The sequence below is a fragment of the Eupeodes corollae genome, chromosome 1, assembly GCF_945859685.1.
Source record: "Eupeodes corollae chromosome 1, idEupCoro1.1, whole genome shotgun sequence".
Classification (NCBI taxonomy): domain Eukaryota; kingdom Metazoa; phylum Arthropoda; class Insecta; order Diptera; family Syrphidae; genus Eupeodes; species Eupeodes corollae.
In genome coordinates, this window is record NC_079147.1 from 40,110,715 (window position 1) to 40,128,686 (window position 17,972).

The following is a 17,972-nucleotide window of genomic DNA, read 5'->3' on the forward strand; positions in this document are numbered from 1 at the left end:
AGTTGTCTAAATAGCAAGGCTAACGAATGAGCTCTAAAAAGGGGAAATTTGTGGTTCGGAGAGAAGAATATTTTCTCTTCGGAAATAAATTTGGGTATTCTTAATGGAAAAAAGCTCTTTGGAAATTTTCATTTGAACAATTTGTATGTACAAATAAAAGGAAAATATTTGTAACTTATAAATACAATTTGTTGGTTTAAGAGAAATTTAAATATTCACGTTAGATTAAGAGAAGTGTAAAATAAATTCATTGAGGGAATATCGAAAAAGTTTTGATAGCTCATTTCAAAATATATGAGAAAGTTTTGAGGAAAATTTGAATTTAAAAAACACTTCGTAGCTGAAAATGACGGTTGATAATTTGAAGAATGTGCGCAAAAGCTCTTTTGGAATTTTATAGGGTATCTTCTCAATGTTTGAATTCTTTTAAAATATCGTACTTCTAAAATTCGTTTACATTTTTAACTTCGCATAGGAAGTAATTGTATTCGGTTTGATTTGTCGAATTGAAAATTTTGACATTTCTCGACTTTTCAAGGTCCCTAGAGTCGAAATAAAAGATATTTATAGAAATGTCTATGCGTGTGTGTTTACGTACGTTGGCGACGTTTTTTCGTTGTCCAAAGCTCAAGAACCAGAAGTGATATTGGCTTCAAATAAATTTTGTTGTACAAATAATAATGCAGAAAGATGCAGAAAGGGCTCTCATGAAATTGAGTGGGTGGTTTTTTTACCATAGCAATTCGAAAAAAGGTGAACATTTTAACCCCAAATATCTCACGAACTAAAAACACAAGAGACTTGAAGTAAATTTTATATGATATATTGAACGTGACACAAACAAGTGTATTTATGGAAAAAAATCCAACTAACAATTTTTTTTATAAATCTAAAAAACTGAAAAAAAAAATTTACAAACAAAAAATAATTTTATTTATAAAGCAATTTTGTGCAACGAAAAATAACGATTTTAAAATCTCGTAAAATTTTGAGAAAAATCGAAATGACAGTTTTTTTATAAAAAATAAAACCTAAAAAAACATTAAAATTCAAAATTGAATTTCGACTCAAATATCTTTAGCAAAGTTTAGGATTACAGCTTTCAACTTACTTTATCTTATAAAAAATATTGTTTTCAACATTCGGTAAAATTTTAAGCAAAAACGAATTGACAGTTTTTCTTACAAAAAATAAAACCTTAAAGGAAAATTTAACAAAAGTTGGTAAAAATTGACTTACGACTCAAATATCTTTTTAAAACTTTCAGATATTAACTTTAAACTAATTTTATCTTTTTAAAAATATTGTTATTAACATTCATTAAAATTTTAAGAAAAATCAAATGGCCAGTTTTTTTACAAAAAATAAAAACAATACTAAAACTTGGTAAAAATTTACTTTCGACTTAAATAGCTTTTCAAAAATTAAAAATATTGTCCTCAAACTTTTTTATATCACAGAAAATATTGTTTTCGATATTCAGTGTTTTTTTTTGAATAAAAATCCAACAGTCCATTTTTTAATAAAAAAATAAAATCTGCAAAAAATAGTACGAAAATTGGTAAAAATTGATGTTCGGTTCTTGATATCTCTCAAATTAATTTCATTCTTCCAATTTGTAAAAATGTAAGAAATGCTACATAAATTGGTAAAAATTTGTTTTTGACTAAAAATCTATTTAAAATATTTTACATATTTTTTTTTGGAATGCAAATAAAAACTTATTTAATTCTTTTCCCAACGTTTTTTAAGTGTTCCTTACTTCTTTAGGAGTGTCTTTTGTTCAATATTTTGTATTAAATCACATTAATTTTATCAATTTTACTCCCATTACTGCATCCTTCCAACGACGGCACTGACACAAAATTGAAAATAAATTAACCTAAAGAATATGAAATAAATAATAGACATAAATAATAAAAACTATCAAATACTTAAAACTTTAATTCTGTTTAATTTGATATTTTGTATTGTTCATTGTTGTTCATTATTATTATTGGTTGAACAATGAAACCATTATTAGTTTTGAATAGGCAGTTATTGCAATATGTCTGTTTTGTTAAATTAAAAATGTCGACATTTCTGGACGTTTTAAGATCCGAGAATCTTACATTTATGGTTCTAAAGAGATTCATATGCGGGTAAGATTGTAGGTCATTTGTATTTGTCATCTCTAATGTTTTACCAATAAAAAATGATATTACTTTCAGAATCCATTTATTCAACAAAGAATAATTTTTTTAAAAATCAAATTTATGGTTAGACAAAAACTTTAAAAACACCAATAAAAGTTCGTAAAGATCTTGCCTTCAAACAAAAAATATTGTTTTTAATTTTTTTAGAAAAATCGAAAAAAATACCAAACAAAATTGGTAAAAACTGATGAATATATTGAGAATAGAAGCGTTTGTTGACATCAAAATAATTTCATTCTATGCAAATTTTTGTTTATACTCGTAATGTTGATAAAGAAAGATAATGTTTTAAGAAAAACCCAAACAATAAACGAATTAAAAACGGGCATAAAACCATAACTTGGTAAATTAAATAAGGTTCTTGAAAAATTGCCATTTTAACTTGTTTCTTCTTTTCGAATGGAGTTTATAATCATTCTTTGTAACTTTTAAACAGGGTGTAAAATAATGAATGGAAAATGGTAAAAAGTCAGTATATGACCAAATAGATTTTAGTAACTTGTCTGCATCGTATCCTTATTGGAGCCAAATTTTGAATACTAACTTCCAGTTGTAGGTACAAAATTAATTCAATTATTCAGAAACTTTTACGTTTTTGGTTTTTGGCACAACAAATTATCATTGCATTAGCTAAAATATTTTAGAGTACATTTTTTACTTGTGAACTTGCGACATTAACAACTATATGGCTAGTTTTGCATTCTTAAGAAATTCGAACTCGTGATTTTAATCCATCATGCCATTACGATGGCGGAGAATTCGAAATAAGGTGGTCCTCCGATTCTGGCCGTATGTTTGTTTGTCCTAGTCCTTACAGCCCAAAAAAAATTTTAAATCTTAAAATTTAGGAAATATATTTAAATAGGCTCTTGGATACAAGAGCAAGTTTTGCCATTCTGACGTAAGGAAATATTATAGAAATTCCGAGTCTTTTGTAAAAACGCTTTGAGGTTGGCCTAATGTGTATAATGTAAGTATTTCAAGCACCCAACCAGGGAACTTCACCTAAAAAACAACTTCTCAGGCTTTATTCGTTTCGTGTTGTTTATGAAATGGTGCCATCATTGAAACTTAACGCTCTCTCTTAGAAGCGATGATACTAAAAATCGTATGGACAAAGCTTGAAAACATCGACATATGAATAATTATTAAAAGAACACGATGATACATACCTTTAGAGCGGCACCATAGATTCAAATTTAATAAAGTAAATAAAGATATTTATCGTTGCTAAACGGTGATTTTTTAAGAGCTTCAGAACTTTAAAAAACAAAAACGCATTAAATTTGCAAAATCTCATCGATTCTTTATTTGAAACGTTAGATTGGTCCATGACATTTACTTTTTGAAGATAATTTCATTTAAATGTTGACCACGGCTGCGTCTTAGGTGGTCCATTCGGAAAGTCCAATTTTGGGTAACTTTTTCGAGCATTTCGGCCGGAATAGCCCGAATTTCTTCGGAAATGTTGTCTTCCAAAGCTGGAATAGTTGCTGGCTTATTTGTGTAGACTTTAGACTTGACGTAGCCCCACAAAAAATAGTATAAAGGCGTTAAATCGCATGATCTTGGTGGCCAACTTACCGGTCCATTCCTTGAGATGAATTGTTCTCCGAAGTTTTCCCTCAAAATGGCCATAGAATCGCGAGCTGTGTGGCATGTAGCGCCATCTTGTTGAAACCACATGTCAACCAAGTTCAGTTCTTCCATTTTTGGCTACAAAAAGTTTGTTAGCATTGAACGATAGCGATCGCCATTCACCGTAACGTTGCGTCCAACAGCATCTTTGAAAAAATACGGTCCAATGATTCCACCAGCGTACAAACCACACCAAACAGTGCATTTTTCGGGATGCATAGGCAGTTCTTGAACGGCTTCTGGTTGCTCTTCACTCCAAATGCGGCAATTTTGCTTATTTACGTAGCCATTCAACCAGAAATGAGCCTCATCGCTGAACAAAATGTGTCAATAAAAAATCGGATTTTCTGCCAACTTTTCTAGGGCCCATTCACTGAAAATTCGACGTTGTGGCAGATCGTTCGGCTTCAGTTCTTGCACGAGCTGTATTTTATACGGTTTTACACCAAGATCTTTGCGTAAAATCTTCCATGTGGTCGAAAACCACAAACACAATTGCTGCGAACGGCGACGAATCGACATTTCACGGTCTTCAGCACCACTTTCAGAAACAGGCGCAATATTCTCTTCTGTACGCACTGTACGCATTCGTGTGGTTGGTTTAATGTCCAATAAAGTAAACTGAGTGCGAAACTTGGTCACAATCGCATTAATTGTTTGCTCACTTGGTCGATTATGTAGACCATAAATCGGACGTAAAGCGCGAAACACATTTCGAACCGAACACTGATTTTGGTAATAAAATTCAATGATTTGCAAGCGTTGCTCGTTAGTAAGTCTATTCATGATGAAATGTCAAAGCATACTGAGCATCTTTCTCTTTGACACCATGTCTGAAATCCCGCGTGATCTGTCAAATACTAATGCATGAAAATCCTAACCTCAAAAAAATCACCCTTTATTATGCGCCATAAAATTAAATAACCTGAAGTTTCTGTCAAATTATATTTCAAGCCAATACTACATACTATTCGGAGTGAATTTAAAACAAAAATGCAAAAATTACGAGTTTTGAAGCAGAAACGAATTGAAACCATCATCTAAAATAATATAATTTCAATATCTTATCTCTATACCACTTTTTAATTATTGTTTGAGTTCGAATTTTAGCAAACTTTGATTATTTAAATCTGGAGCGCAAATTATATCCATCGCTATAATACTTGAATTAAATAGAAATCATATTTTTAAAACTAAAGTAATCTCTCTTTCAAAATCACATAAAATATTTGTATAACCAGACCCACAAAATTAAATTAATCTCTTCTAATTGTTAGCGATGCAAACAAGTTGTTTTTTAGCAGTTGTTCACTACGTCAAAAATGATCTATCTTACCCTTCGACAAAAGGTAATCAAATAAAGATATGACGAGTTATTGAAAATTTGGCAAAATACGTACTCCAGGCAAAGCGAAATGTGTGACGATTTCTTATTTTATAATATAGTTAAGTTCTTAAAAACATTTTAAACCAATTTTAGTTGTTAGACTATTGTTTTCAATTGTATACCCTTTATGAAGAAAATGTCTGTAGCGGAAATTTAGGATTTCTTACTATAAATCACTTACATATAAAGAAACCGCTCAATTAATGAGTTAACGTCTCTGCAATTCTATACGAGTTTTTGATATATGAATATTTATGATTCTCATATAAATATGTGGCATAATAGGCTGATCGAAATCAAAATCTTAAAGCTTTAATTAAGTAAAGGGTGCTGAATTAGGCCAATTCAATCAGCTTGTCAAAAAACCAACTGGAATTCTTGCAGTTCCAGATCGATGCGCCAACACTCTAGACATGCTTGTTACCTCTGATTCTAATAAATACGCAATCGGCGTACTACCGCAAATTATCATGCTTAAAAAAAACAGTTAAGGAAAAAATTCAAAAGAAAACCGTTTGGCAATACACACATGGAGAAAAGTATTGGCACACTAGCATTTTTCAAATGTTGTAAGGCGGCCAGTTGTAAATTGTATCAAACAAAATCCAAGAACCACTTCCTCAGAACTTGCAGCAGGGATATGTGAACAATTTGGTAAGACCGTCTCAACTAAAACCGTTAGAAATATGGCTGGTTACTTTTCTCGGATTGCAAGACCTCAACCCTTTATCAGCAAAGTGGATAAAGTTAACATTTAAAAATTGCAAACCGTTACGTTAATAAGGAAACGGATTTTTGGGACCATTTAATCTTCTCAGATGAAAGTAAATTTAATATTTTCTAACGAGTATGGCGGAAGCCTAAAGCAAGGCTCATCTTAAAAGTGTCCTTGCAGATAAGTGGGCCAAAATTGACCAACAAACAACAAAAAAGTTAGTTTTTTCGATGCAAAATAGGCTCAGAGAAGTAATTAAGAATTAGGGTATGCCTACCCGATATTGAATTTTTTTCTATATGTTAAATAAAATATTTTCCTTAACCTTATTAGTTTGTGCCAATATTTTTTTCCCTTTAAAAACTGAAGTTGTTTTAATTTTTAGATTTTTTTTTTAATTTATAACCGAATAAAAGTTATTTTTTTTTTACATTAGCTGTAAAACAAGTTAAAATAAAATGTTTTAAATCAATTTTATTAGAAACATGTTTTGGTTTTATTTAAGAATAATTTCATTTTATTATAGGTGTGCCAATACTTTTATTCATGTGTGTACAAGAAAGCCAATTGGGATTTCAATGGTCACTATGTATTCTCGATAGCGACGTGACTTGGTAAAGTTTCCGTTGTTATAAAGCCAACACTAGTTGGGAATACCGTAATAATTTTAAACAAGCTAGAAAGACCTGCAACAGGCATATTGGACGAACCAAAGTTTTACATGACCAGAAATTACGGAAAATAATAATACTTTTTTACCCTACAGGTCTCCTTGTCCTTGTCCTCCGCTTACTATCGTCCAATTGCATTTACGTGCCTTTTTTCCAAGTACATGGAAAAGCTGGTTATCATAATTTCGGATGTGGAACTTCACTGGCAGCTTATAATAAGGTCATTAAATTCCGATCTCGACAGCATTTTGCAATGGGGAATTATTTACCATCTAAAATTTAATGCGTCAAAAGCACGATGCTGTATTTAAGTACTCGGTACGGGTATCATAGATGACTTTAATAGAATGATCACTTATTTGCCATTGCCACAAATGCTGCCACAATGCAAGAAATGTATCACCATTTTAATTTGTTTATCTGGACAGATGCCTCTAAAATAAGTTTAAACATCTTGTTTAGAATACAAAACTGGCGATAGAACTATAACCAAACCATTAACATCATGCATTTTGTTGCTTTACGGATATTTGTACAAACAAGCCAATTGCATTCCACCCCTTAAAAAATTCAGCCGTAATGCTCGCTCTTCCAGGAATGCTAATCAGTTTACCCTTGAGTTTAATTTTAGACGTACTGTCAAGTATAGAGATTTTTTTCTTCACTGCACATCAAGAATGTAGATTGCTTCTGCCAACTTTGTTTCAGAACTTTAAAACCAATGTGAATCGGTTCCTTCACTTAAATTATAAAATGTATTAATAATCACTTAAGTGCTTGTAATTTTACAACACCATCTAAATGGTTATATTTTTATAATGGCCTGATTTAAATTTAGAAATTAGTAAACATTTTCCTCTAATAACAAAATCGCATGCAAATAGAAAAACAATGTTGTTTAATTAGTCAACCATATAATTTTTATTATGCACTTGAAAACGTGACACAACGCATTTCGAAGTCTTAGCCCAACATTGTTTTATTGTTAAATAACGTCAAAATACTCGTAAGTAAAGTACTTTATCTATACAAACCTTATAAAAAATCCAAAGTGTGTTGCAAAGCTGAGAAATAATTTCGAAAAAAAAATCAAAACCCAGAGACATTTTCAGCCTTCTTTCTTTTACAACACCAACGCGCAACAATTCATTTATCGACCATCACTTGCATTTTCTCAATTCCTCTTACAGCCAAATTCGATTTTCCTATAAGGAAGCCCTTTTAGAAACAAAATAAGTCTATCAAAATCCTATATTGAACGCATCATGGTTAGGCTTATAAGGTTTTCCAGTTATTTTTGTTCCAACTTATTTCTATTTAATTTTGCATTGATTTCAAGTCACGTCATAGTTTTCATTTTTAAGCCCCATTCAATTTCAATATTAAAACCTTATTCCGCGAACGGTTAGTGAACCAAAATGCAATGACCATTTTACCAACCCTCATTCGTTCGGTTCCTCAATAAATCGCCAATGTGACCAGTCTTGTTTTTCTTAATTCCCAGGAAAACTGCATATTTGCAATAAATTCAATGAAATATTTTATAGAGGACAGCTGACAATAAAAATACAAAAACAAAAACAACATTTACCAGAGGAAGTGTGTGCGAAATATAGTCGAAAGTAGGGAAAACAAAATTATTGAATTTAATTCTAGACACTAATGTAATTAGAGCCCTATACCTCGAAGTCAAGTCTTGAATTCTTCAGTTCTTCGCGGATTCCGATAGGAAGAACATCGGAAGAAAATAAGAAAAAAAATAAAAATAATAGAGAACCCTTTTAAGTTTTATTTTCTCCAAAGAAGACCTACTACTTCAACTACCTCTTAATAAATACTGGAATATTCTTAAGCTTAAGTAAATGTCCTTATGGAATAACTATAGAAGGAGAAGGAGTCCTTTTCTTTCTTAATTCGTTTTCGTATATTCGCGTGCGGAATTGGTTTTGTTTTCATTTCGTTGTGTATTGTAAACGTTTTCCTTTTAGACGTTTTGAAGGTGTTTTTTTTTTCTTAATTTGAATACAAACCATCAACAAAAGGACCTTGGATATTTATGTTAAACATACAAATCAACTTATCTCAAAGGATTTATTATAAATATCGTTTTGGATATAAGCAAAAAGGATACATCCAATAAATAATCTGTAAAAATAAGCAACGAAATCATTAATCCAAATGAAAGAAATACATTATTTAAATATTGGATACAAATCTTAACTATTTCGTAAGTTCTATAATTTTTTTTAAATTGTATTTCTTTTTTTCAAGCGTCATATTTAGTTAAATCTTCTATTTTAAAATACCTTAAGAAAAATAGAAAAAAGTTGCATTTATATGGCTTCCATAAGAACTGTTATGCAAACTGTTATGAAGAAAAATAAAAACTATACTTGTGGAAAGAATTAACTTATGAATTTATAGAAATTTAATGAAAAAAAGACTAATAATAGAGCATCAGTGTTTTCAAAAATACTTTGATTTTTACAAAAGTCATTTAGGAAAACAAATTTGTGCATACAAATACAATTACGAATCTTTTTTTCTGTGCCATTTATAATATTTTTACGGAGACCTTAGTTGTGTCACAAATATTGAAACTTGCTGACATGCGAAAAATTCTGTTGTGAGTTATTAGATCTGGAAATTGGCAATACTTTGCTCGATATTTATGATACGGGGCTTATTTCAAAGGTTATTAAGCACTCATAGAAAAAGCCCAGGTCTTTCCACCTTCATTTTGATGAAAAATTAACTTCAAATCGAATTGCAACACAAACACCATTAATGTCTCATTTTAAAGATAATAATTTTATCGTATTTCAGTTACATTAAGATATTTTTTTAATACTAAATGAGGGATAAAAACAAATATTTTTTTCTTTTCAAGACAACTTTTTTGATAGAGTAATTTTAAAAACATAAAACAATTCATTAATCTTACACTTTTTGTTGACAAATGTGTTCGACAGTTTTTTTTTAAAATAGCTTAACATTTTTTGTGAAGAAACTAAACGCTAATTAACTTCTTTTGCGAAGTCCTTATTTCTTATGCGGAAGTGAAGTTCTCGACAAAAGTTCATATTAAGTCTTAGAAAAAAGAATTGCTTTTAAACTTCAAAAAGAAAGTTATTGTAAGTGTTTCGATTTGTCAAACTAGAATTTTTTGACATTTATCGACGTTTCAAGGTCCTTAGAATATTAATGAAATATTTAAAGACGTTTCTCTCCATTCGTGTGTACGTACGTTCCTAGGTCCGTACATCCGTGCATTCGGAATATAATTTTTCGTCGACCGTATTTCAAGAATCAGTAGAGATATCGACTTCAAATAAATGTTTTATACAAATAATAATACAGAAAAATGTAAAAAAAGCTTTCAAGGAAATTAACCCAAATATTTCACGAACCAATAACGCTAACAATTTTTATAAAATTTTTATTATATAATGTGACGAGAATGTATGAAGGTATTGACATTTGTTTTTTATACAAGAAAATGTTCTTGTAAAAACCAATTGGTATTTTTTTTATAAGAAATAAATACTTTTTAAAAATGTTGTTAAAATTGATAAAAAATGGGTTTTGGACATTATATACACACATATTTTCGACTCAATTATAAAAACAAAAAATATATTTTCTTGTTGTCATATTAGCAAGGGTTAAAAAAAAAACAGTTCCTATTGGGTACTTCAGGACAAGATAAGCTCATAAAATTCAAGGTTTAAATATGGCTTCAAATAAATGAACGAAAAGAATATAGGGTTATCTTATTTTTTTTTTAAGTGGTTGCATGCGTTTGGCCTTAAGGCGGCCTACGATATCAATGCCAAGGTAAAGAATTCGGCATCAAAAATAAATTGTCAGAACTATGTACATTGACTTAAATAACAAGATACGTTAAAATATTAATACAAATATACAATGCAGCTTTAACCTGGCGTAGAGGAAAACAATCCGTGAAAAGCAAAAAAGCTGTTCACGATTCATTCAGTCTGGGTCGAGCAGGCGGCATAATATCTGGGGCTCAACATTAGTGACGCAAAATAAAATTACATGGCCGACATTATATGTCGGCTGAAAGAAGAACTATTGGTTAAACAATCAAGGCAACTTAGCATGAATTTTAAGTAGTGCAAATCCACAAATATCCTGGGTCAATAGTAGCATCCGATTACAGCATAGAAGCATAAATACGCTAGCGGTTGGTCTAAGCCAGCAGAGGCTGTCAAATCTTTTGTAGTCCACAAACCTTACCATAACTTTTATTTTGCTGTACAGGGCGATGCTTTTGCCAGTATTTACATATTGATCCAAGATCCAAAAGAAATTCTTCAACCTCAGGGAGGACGATTCGGAAGAAACAACAATCATGCATCTATATTAAAGTATATATCGTGACAAAAATTAAGTTTAGTAGACTTTAGTGGGATGGACAGCAAACTCGTATTTGTAATACACCTTTTGGTAGGCGACAGTAGGTGGTAGGTGGACGCCAACAACATTAGGTTGCACTATTGCATGGCGTTGGCTCACGATCGCGATAAATATAGAGGACCGGACTTATTGAGCAAAAGATGATGACGATGCGCTTGACATTTTCCTCTAAACCAGTTCCGCTTATGTTTGCTTGTCCTACTTATAAAACCCATTAGAGGCAAAAAAAAGGTTAAATATTTTCGAAGGGATTCTTAAAAACGTTCTTGATACAATCAATTTTTATTTTTCCCTTTTTCTTAATGTTATGCTAAATTAGTCACCTTTTTTTAATACTAAGTCCTTGCTTATTAATTTACTACCTTTGCCTATTCGTATGGTAAAAATAAAACGAATTTTTTTAAAGTTATTGTAAATTGAGTCTAGACCAAAAAATGAAGAACCAGCCCAAGAGAAAATGTCAAGAAACGACAATCGTCATCTGGCAACACCGGTATAGTTATTGCTGCTGATGTAAATGTTGCGTATGAAGTTGTTGCTTTTGATGTTGCCGTTGAAGAATTAAAGCTGATTGTTGTTGCTGATGATGTTGCCAATGGTGTTGCTGCTGATGATTATATTTATGAAGCTGCTGCCGATGCTGTTGTTGTTATTGATGGTGATTTTGTTGATGTTGCTGATAATGCTTCTATTTACTATCAAAATTCTGGAGGTCTTCGGACAAAAACAATCGAGTTCTATAATGCAGTGACGGATAATTCGTATGCTGTAATTGCTCTGACTGAAACTTGGTTGTGTGATAGTATAAGCAATACTGAACTGTTTGACGCCAGCTATGTCGTCTATAGAAAAGATCGCTGTTCAATAACCACGGGTTTATCAAGGGGAGGTGGAGTTCTGCTGGCAATTAAATCTTCATTCAGGAGTAGTTGGGTAGATCTTGATGATTCTTCAGGTTTGGTTGAATAAATTTGTGTATGCGTCGATTATAGTCGTTCTAGAGATGGAGGCACTGTTAAAATATATAATATCTTGTCATATATACCGCCTTATTCCGATATAAGTATTTATTTAGCACATATTTATAACATAAAAATCATTGCTGACAGTTTAGATTTAAATTCATTTATATTAGTGTTGGGTGACTTTTATTTAAGTAACGTCAAATGGATTTACTCTAATGATGATAAATGTTTGATTCCGTGTAATGCCTTAACTGATTTTGAAGTAGAAACGATTGATTCTATGCTGACTATGAGTTTTGTTCAGTTCAATGGAATCCGTAATAGTATTGGCCGTATCTTAGACTTAGTATATACATATGAAGACTTAATTTTAACTGTAACGTAAGCTACTTTTTTATTGTCAAATAATAGTATTTATCATAAAGCGTTGCTCATCTCTTTTGATATTTCTTTTTTAAATAGTTATTCTGAAAATTCTAATCAATATGATTGTATTTATGATTTTTGAAAGCAGATTATAACTATATTAATTATTATTTATCCTTGGTTGATTGGGAATTAAGTTTATCGGGATCACCTGATTTAAATAATATGTTTGCCTTGTTTATTAATATAATAGAAGACGTTTTCTCTTAGTGTGTACCTCTCAAAAGAGTGGTGAGCTCAAATAAGCCTGTATGGTTTAATAAAAGATTGGCCAACTTAAAAGGTGAAATGAAACGAATTTATAAGAAAAGTTTAAATGATTCATCACATCATGTAGCATTTTGTCGACTGAGAAAAGAATATGAATTTTTAAAAAGATTTCTTTATCGCCAGCATATTTTATCTGTAGAATCCAAAATTAAGAGGAATCCTAAGGCTTTTTGGACATTTCTGAATACAAGAAGGAAATCGCTCGGTATTCCTCTATCTATGAAATACAATGATGTTCTGAGCAGCGATTTAAAAAATATTTGTAACATGTTTGCGAACTTTTTTCGATCTAACTACGTTGCTGAGCCAGAATCTGCTTTTGAACCAATTCGTGATGTCTCGTCTGTAAATTAGGGAAATCTTTATGTCTCTAAAAATGATATTTTATCTGAACTATCATCTCTTGATGGCTCTCCTACTCTTCCACCTGACAACATTCCAGCTATTTTTGTTAAAAATTGTAGATATAATCTAGTAATCCCGTTTCATATAATCTTTAATCTTTCGCTGTCTACAGGTGTATTTTTGGATTGCTGGAAGTACTCATTTGTCACCCCAATTCATAAGTCTGGTTCTTAGCAAAATATTGAAAACTATATGCCAATTGCGAAACTACAATTGGTCCCTAAAGTCTTCGAAGCTATAGTCAAGCGAAAACTCTATTCTGACACTCGGTCTCTTATATCCGAAGATCAACATGGGTTTATAAGTGGTAGGTCTACGGTAACAAATTTGGCAATTTTTACCAACTTCTGTCTTCACAGTATGGAACGACGCTTTCAAGTGGATGTTATCTACACAGACTTTGCTAAGGCCTTTCATCGTGTTCAGTTTCATATTTTAGAGCGTAAATTATTGGGCTTGGGTTTCCACGTTACTTTACTGAGTTGGGTAATGAGTTACTTAAAAAACCGAAAGCAGTACGTGAAATTAGGTTCGCATTTTTCAAAAACGATTTTCAATCATTCGGGTGTTCCACAAGGAAGCCATCTAGGTCCTCTTTTGTTTCTTTTATTTATCAATGATTTGCCAAATTTTATTTTAAATTCAAGTGGATTACTTTTTGCGGATGATTTTAAGATTTTTAGACAAATTAAAACTGTGTTTGATTGTACTCAACTTCAACTTGATATTGACAGGCTTACAAATTGGTGTGATATAAATTGCTTGTATTTAAATATTCGTAAATGTTCGGTGATGTCATTTACTCTAGCTAGAAATCCAATTTTGTTTGCATATAACATCTCTCAGAGTGATCTTAATCGCGTTACGGTGCAAAAGGATTTGGGGGTTATTTTTAACTCTCAGTTGAGTTTCGCCTTGCATATGGACTTTTTGATCTCAAAATCGAATGCTATGCTTGGTTTTATATTTAGAAATTCTAAGTAATTTAGCGACCCTTACACGTTAAAGACTCTGTTCGTATCCTTAGTTCAGTCTAATCTTAAATATTGCTGTACAATATTGTCACCCTACTACAACAAAGGATCATTACGGCTGGAACGTATTCAAAAAAGATTTACAAAATTTGCTTTGCGTAGAACTTACTTGCATTCTGATATGCCTAGCTATAATATAAGATGCCAATTAATTCAATTAAAGCCACTCCATAACAGACGAGATTATTATTTCAGGGACATTCTGTGTAACCACATTGATAGCCCTAAGTTGCTGTCTTTATTTAATATCTAGGCTCCTGCGCGTTTTCTACGACCTAGAGAAAACGATTTCTTTTATATCCCAAGACACAATACTAATTACGGTTTGAATAATCCTATATGCAATGCTGCTTCCTGTTTCAATCAATTTGAGGATTTATTAGATTGCCATTTAAGTCGAAATGAATGTAAGACTCTACTTGTAAATAATATATAATTAATTATAATTAATACTACCGATAAAAGATAAAGTAGAATCTTAACACGGATGAGTTTTTGACATTTATACGAGTTTCGAATGGATCTTATGTGATTTCGTTCTCAAATGTTGGTACGATTGATATTGCATTTGTATCTCGATGGCTGTGTTCGTTAAGTAGTTGTGTGTTTGGAATCATGTGTTTTCCATTGGAAAAAAATCAATCTGTTACTGTTGATTTTATTTAGTTTTGTTAATGAAAATGGAATAACTGGGTTTATTTTGCAAGGTAAAACAAAAGAAAAGATATTTAAGTTTTGCTACGCATCTAACAAAGGCTTATCTCAGTTTAGATTAAATAAATCTTTTTGGAGTTCCAACAGAAACAAAAGATTTAAAAATGATTAAGTTTGACAGCACTTTCTAAAATGCAAATGGTGTTTCGATGTTTCTTATGAAGTGCAAGTCAGATAGTTTGATTCGTGTTAAACAATTAAGAACTGAATAGTTCAGCACCATATATTTAAGAATATGCTACCAATTTTTTTTAATTTAATAAATATAAACTATATTTTTTGTACACAAACATGCAAATAAACAGACCACAATTCAATATCTATAAAACCAACTTCTCCACACAGGTTTTTCTTCAAAAATTTTGACTAGACTCCAATCCCCGACCGGAATCGAGTCGAATCAAACTCATTTCAACTCGATTCGGGTATATAAAGAATTGAGGCTAGCTTCAAGCTCGCTTCAAACCACATACTAATTTAGTAGTCTACAAAACAAACGCCTTCCTTGAAGTTTTTATTTTATATCAAAGCTGTTGCATAGAATCTCTATTTTCAGATTTTTTCGTACCATTTCTTCTCGAAAATTGTCCATTTTTTAGTTTTAGTTAGTTTTTTTGATTTTCACAAAACTTTCTTCTATTTGTGTTTTTTTTATTATTATAAATTTTTTAAATAATAAAATCAGGCTACTGGCGATGCTATATACTATTTATAGAATGCCCAAAATACGGGTAATGTCTTGAAAACTGATTTATTTTCTTTTTCAAAACTTTGTTTTGTTAAATAATGTTTTATTATTATAAATAGGGAATTCAGTTTGTTTGCTTCGTTCACGTCGGAAAAGATCAATGTTTTGACATGATTTTTATAAATGTAGTTACAAGGCTAGAGAGTGTTTAAGCTACTTTCAAGTTGATCTACCGTTAACACTTATAAATAGTTGAATATCATGCTTTTGGACCTATCATTGGCCGTTTTTTATAATGACATTTGAACACGAAACTATGCTGAAACACTATTGAAAATACGAGATGAGCGGCTAATATCTTAACTGCCGGTGGCGTTCAAAACGTAATATTGTAATTATTCCTCGAGTCGCGATTGAAGTCCCCTCCATGCCTCACATGTACACCAGGTTCTCTGCGTACAGTTGAACCACCTAACTTATTTATTTATCTGAGGGCAAACATCACCTTTACTTTAGCAATACAGATCGTAACTTTTCGTTACTTTTGGTTCCTTTTCGTTTTTTTTTTGTTTCGTTGTGGAAAGCTCACTTACTAACTCATGTATACTTGCCCCTTCAATTTTTCTGTGTGATATTTTGATTTTCTTTTATCACGCGGACAATTTTTGTTGTGGTATAAAATAATAAAGCAAATATGAATATTATTTGAGTTGCTTTTATTTTTATACTAAACAAAATTGTTATCTATGTATATCTTTCCCATATTTTATGCTCAGGTTTATTTATTTTCCACAACTCTACCTTTTTAGTAATTATCTTCACGTAACTCTTTTCTTATAATGAAATTTTTTTAAATAATATTAACCTAATTTTGTATAAGTCCAAATGAATAAGTATTATAAGCTTTACATTCTAAATGCCTTTCAGACTCTTCAAAACCTCTCTCGTCACCTGAGAAAAATTATCCTCCCACCTGAAGACCCATCCTAAGCTATCATCATGGCGGGGGATGAGGCTGGTGAAATGGAAAAGGGCCAAATGGACTATGACATTGTTATGTCCGAGGAGTATGTCCTGAGTGATATTGAAAAAAATTTCATTCTAGCAGCTGAACGAGGTGATTTACCAGGTGTCAAAAGGTTAGACAAATATCGATGCTTTGATTTATTCTTTAAAATTAAATCTAAAACATATTTCTGTCCTTTAGAATTATCGAAGACCACAAAGGAACTAAAAACTTCAATCTAAATTGTTTGGATCCGCTTAACCGTTCGGCATTGATTTCGGCAATTGAAAACGAAAATTTTGATTTGATTGTTTTGCTATTGGAGGAGGGCATCGATGTTGGAGATGCTTTGCTTCATGCGATTTCTGAAGAATACGTAGAAGCCGTGGAAGAGCTATTGCACTGGGAAGAAACGAATCACAAGGAAGGAACACCCTATGTAAGAATATGTTCAGAGACAAGGAAATTCAACTTCCGAGGAACTTTTGTGAGACAGTCATCTAAGATTGACCTCAGTTTTTTTTCTCCAGAAATAACCTGATACCAGAAATTCTCTCTGAAGTGGTATTTCCTATTTATTTGCAATCTTAAGCTGGATAGACGCTCTTTAGGCACGATTATGCACAGCAATAGTAATCTAATGTGTCAAATGTGTTTCATTTTACTTTCAGAGTTGGGAGGCAGTCGATCGCTCCAAGTCAACATTCACCCCCGACATCACTCCACTCATATTGGCTGCCCATCGAAACAACTACGAAATCCTAAAGGTTCTATTAGATCGTGGTGCAACATTGCCCATGCCGCATGATGTCAAGTAAGTGAAAAGAGTCTCCGTCCGTGGTTCGTCGTCATACTTCACAAAGATATTGTATTTGCAAATAATATAGTTATCGTTAGCATCATCAGGTGAGGGGTTTATTTCATTCACGTCATTTGAAAATTGCATTGAAAATCACGTAAATTTATTGTGAATGTAAATATTGATGAACGTGCCCTTTAGCTGTATTTATGTCATCCTGATGCTGTTGTCGGTCGGTTTTAAGTTCAACTGATTCAAAATGTAATCCTCACGCCAGGAAATGGTGTCTAACAAGGATTCGGCATGATTTTGAGGGGTTTATCACACAAATGGTGTTGGGTTTGTTTGCATATACAATTACTGACTACTGCATTTTGTCAACATATAAAAGGAACATTTGTCCGGTGTAATTTTAAATAAAAAGCGAGTATTAGAGGATGCGTTTATATTGACAACATTGACAGTTGAAATTATTTGATACAGTTAAAATAGCAATTTTGTGGGCATATTTTTCTGCAAATAAATAGACACTAATTGAGGTGATGGTAATTATAATGAACTTCTTCATATATGCTCGTATTTAAGTCAAATTGAAAACTACAATTGAAGAAATCAAAAT

General features: G+C 31.6%; 1 protein-coding gene across 1 annotated transcript in view; it reads left to right on the forward strand.

Moving 5' to 3' along the window:
* Positions 1-8,584: 8,584 nt before the first annotated feature.
* Positions 8,585-17,972, forward strand: part of LOC129942378 (transient receptor potential protein) — a 33,272-nt gene continuing 23,884 nt past the window's right edge. Inside the window, exons 1-4 of the mRNA XM_056051279.1 lie at positions 8,585-8,833; positions 16,476-16,687; positions 16,756-16,993; positions 17,226-17,368. Coding sequence (XP_055907254.1) covers positions 16,548-16,687; positions 16,756-16,993; positions 17,226-17,368 — 521 coding nt within the window. The 5' untranslated portion in view covers positions 8,585-8,833; positions 16,476-16,547. The remainder of the gene's footprint in view (positions 8,834-16,475; positions 16,688-16,755; positions 16,994-17,225; positions 17,369-17,972) is intronic.